The sequence below is a fragment of the Aspergillus piperis genome (assembly GCF_003184755.1).
Source record: "Aspergillus piperis CBS 112811 unplaced genomic scaffold BO85scaffold_8, whole genome shotgun sequence".
NCBI classification, from domain to species: domain Eukaryota; kingdom Fungi; phylum Ascomycota; class Eurotiomycetes; order Eurotiales; family Aspergillaceae; genus Aspergillus; species Aspergillus piperis.
In genome coordinates this window covers 150,430-153,631 of record NW_020291598.1, presented here as the reverse complement: position 1 = coordinate 153,631, position 3,202 = coordinate 150,430, and the positions used below count along the sequence as shown (strand labels likewise).

Here is a 3,202-nt window from a genome sequence, read left to right as displayed (position 1 = left end):
AAAGATTTCTTGTCACCTTGGTGGCAGAATAGGATAATGAGAGAATCTGACCTGTGCTGTACTTTGTACATTGTAGTACTTAACTGACTCAAAGGACTGGATGGCCAATAAGAAGATACAGGGGCCGACCCGAATGTTAGACTATCTGTGTACAATCCATGGATAAATGACCAGTATGTATGGTTCCCCCTTTTTTCGCTGTGTTCGAACTTTTTTTTTTTTTCTTTTTCTTTTTCCCGAATTCTGCTTTTCTTTTTCCGCTGGTTTAATAAAGAAAACAGAATATTGAATTAAGTTTTTTTTTATTTATTTTTTAATTTCCCTTTTAGATTACCCAAGGGGGAAAAGGCACCAAGACCGGGCTGCGTGATGTCATTGCTCACTGCATTTCCAGCGCATCCACAAGTGGGCCACGGGACTGCGCCAAAAAAGATGCTTAACCCAGCGTTATTGATGCATCCGGTCCCCTGCTCCACAAAACAAACAATGGTACGGCTCACTATGGGTCTGCGTAGCTTGGTGGAGCTCTCCCTCCTCCTCCTTCTCCTCCTCCTCCTCTCCAGTTAGTTAGTTTTAGTTCAGTTCGGGGGATAAGAGATTGTCGGCCAACATGCATGCTTGCCACAACCGACAGGCCTGTCGTCTTCGAGAAAGTAGATAACCCCCCTTCTTCCCCCCGTCTTCTCCGCGTTGGCTCCAGTCCTGTTTTTATTTTTTCTTCTCTTTCTTGTGTCACATCACAACTCCTCCTCCTTTCGACCAGGACACATCAACAAAAGGAGCAACGCAACAGGAGTCCTCTTTTGGAGAAGTGAGCGAGTCAACTTAAGTGTTCGATCGCTCCCCAGATTCATTGACCATTGTTCCTCATCCATTGGTCATATATCTCGACAACAACAACAATACTCTTTTCGCATAGCATCACTTCACAATGGCGCCGACCTACGCTGGCCTGTCGGGCAGGAAACTGTCCCTGGCCGTCTCGACAATTGCAACGATGGGTTTCTTGCTGTTCGGTTATGATCGTCAGTCTCCCTCGCCGACCATCCCCGATCTAGCCATCCAGATCACATGCTAATCTTCAAATGTCTAGAGGGTGTCATGTCCGGTATTATCAGTGATACCGCGTTCGAAGACCTCTTCACTGCCACCAAGAACAACTCTACCATGCAGGCCTTGGTTACATCCGTTTATGAATTAGGTTAGTCGCAAATACCACCCTAACGAGTTACAATTGCGGGCCTCCAATTCTAACGCGTCTCGTCGCATAGGTTGTCTGGTGGGCGCTATGTTCGCGCTCTTCTTCGGTGACAAGACTGGCCGTAAATGGATGATCTTCTCGGGTGCCATTGTCATGATTATCGGTGTCGTCATTCAGGTCACCTCGTATGCCGGTCACATTCCTCTTCTGCAGTTCTTCATTGGTCGTGTCATCACCGGTATCGGTAACGGCATGAACACTTCCACTATCCCGACCTACCAGGCCGAGTGCTCCAAGACTAGCAACCGTGGTCTGCTCATCTGTATCGAGGGTGGTATCATTGCCATCGGTACTGCGATTGCCTACTGGATTGACTACGGTGCCCACTTCGGTAACAAGGACCTGGTGTGGCGTTTCCCCATTGCTTTCCAGATCTTCTTCGGTCTCATCATCATCGTCGGCATGTGGTTCCTTCCCGACTCCCCCCGTTACCTCATCTCCAAGGACCGCGTCCAGGAGGGTGAGTACGTGCTTGCCGCCCTGGGTGGTTGGGAGATCCACGACCACGAGACTCAGCTCCAGAAGCAGCTGGTCATTGACTCCATCAGAGCGTAAGTTTGCCCAGGAAAAGAAAGGTGGATGACGCGTGGCACAAGTCGCTAACACTCAGCTCCAGTTCGAACGCCGCTGGCAAGGACGTCGGATATCGTGATCTTCTCACTGGTGGCCGCTCCCAGCACTTCCGTCGTATGATCATCGGTTCCTCCTCGCAGATTTTCCAGCAGCTCGGTGGTTGCAACGCTGTCATCTACTACCTGCCTGTGTTGCTCCAGGATTCCCTTCACGAGACTGAGAACTTCTCCCTGGTCATTGGTGGTGTCAACATGATTGTCTACGCCATCTTTGCCACCTTCTCCTGGTTCTTCATTGAGAAGATCGGTCGTCGCAAGCTCTTCCTGGGTGGATCCTTCCTTCAGTGCATTGCCATGGTTATCACCTTTGCCTGTTTGATCCCTGGTGACCAGGAGACTGCCAAGGGTGCTGTCTTCGGTCTGTTCCTCTACATGGCCGCTTTCGGTGCCGCTTGGTTGCCTCTGCCCTGGTTGTACCCTGCTGAGCTGTCCCCCATCAAGACTCGTGCCAAGGCCAACGCTGTCTCGACCTGCAGCAACTGGCTCTTCAACTTCCTGATTGTCATGATCACCCCCGTCATGGTCTCCCACATTGGCTGGGGTACCTACCTGTTCTTCGCCGTCTTGAACGGTCTGTTCATCCCCTTCATCTGGTTCTTCTACCCTGAGACCGCCAACCGCTCTCTGGAGGAGATCGATATCATCTTCGCCAAGGGTTACACCGAGAACATCAGCTACGTGCGCGCTGCCCACGAGCTGCCCAAGCTCACCGACGACGAAGTCGAGCAGAAGGCCATCGAGTACGGCTTCGGAGGTGCCAGCGACGAGGAGAAGGTTACCACCGCCGAGGTCTCTGGCTCCAACTCCGCCCGCGAGTCGGAGTAAGGGTGAAGCATGGAATCTTTTGCATGGTCATGAATATAAAATGTTTGGAAGCATTTTCACGCTTTTTGATACCTGCTACGCGATTTTAGAGCATAGCCGGCTCTCTCTGAGACCACGGTCTAGGGAGATCTAATCGTTATTATTCCCCCCTTGCTATTTTTACTCTTCTGTTACTTAGTTTTAGTGATACCAGTGCAAAACAGGATGCCATGGGGCATCCTTGCGTGACAGAATTTAAACACTTGTGCATTCACATCACATTTTCCATACAACTTAAATAGGTCCATCTTTCTGGGCTCTTCCTAGCACTCTTCCAGACTTTCAACTTATAAACGTAGCCTAAGGCAGTTACTGGCATTCCCCAGCACACAATGTGGACTGAATCCGCAGGCAATTCCCCAAAGCCACACCCACCTTGGTCAGGCAAGTGGAGAGAGTCTACTTGCTGCCATGTGGCTGTCACACTTGCTCCACGCCTTCTATT

The 3,202-nt window shown here is 50.4% G+C and overlaps 1 protein-coding gene across 1 annotated transcript; it reads left to right on the top strand.

Moving 5' to 3' along the window:
* Positions 1 to 566: 566 nt before the first annotated feature.
* BO85DRAFT_477468 (monosaccharide transporter) lies at positions 567 to 2,972 on the top strand. Its single transcript, XM_025662838.1, has 4 exons — positions 567 to 1,025; positions 1,094 to 1,201; positions 1,272 to 1,812; positions 1,878 to 2,972. Exons 1-4 carry the CDS (start codon positions 932 to 934, stop codon positions 2,716 to 2,718), a joined length of 1,584 nt encoding a protein of 527 aa, XP_025515710.1. The 5' UTR covers positions 567 to 931; the 3' UTR covers positions 2,719 to 2,972.
* The last annotated feature ends 230 nt before the right edge of the window (positions 2,973 to 3,202 follow it).

Coding starts and splice junctions, on each gene's coding strand:
- BO85DRAFT_477468 (XM_025662838.1), top strand. CDS start 932: ATGGCGCCGACCTACGCTGGCCTGTCGGGCAGGAAACTGTCCCTGGCC. Junction 1,026..1,093: donor CTTGCTGTTCGGTTATGATC/GTCAGTCTCCCT, acceptor TCAAATGTCTAG/AGGGTGTCATGTCCGGTATT. Junction 1,202..1,271: donor TACATCCGTTTATGAATTAG/GTTAGTCGCAAA, acceptor CTCGTCGCATAG/GTTGTCTGGTGGGCGCTATG.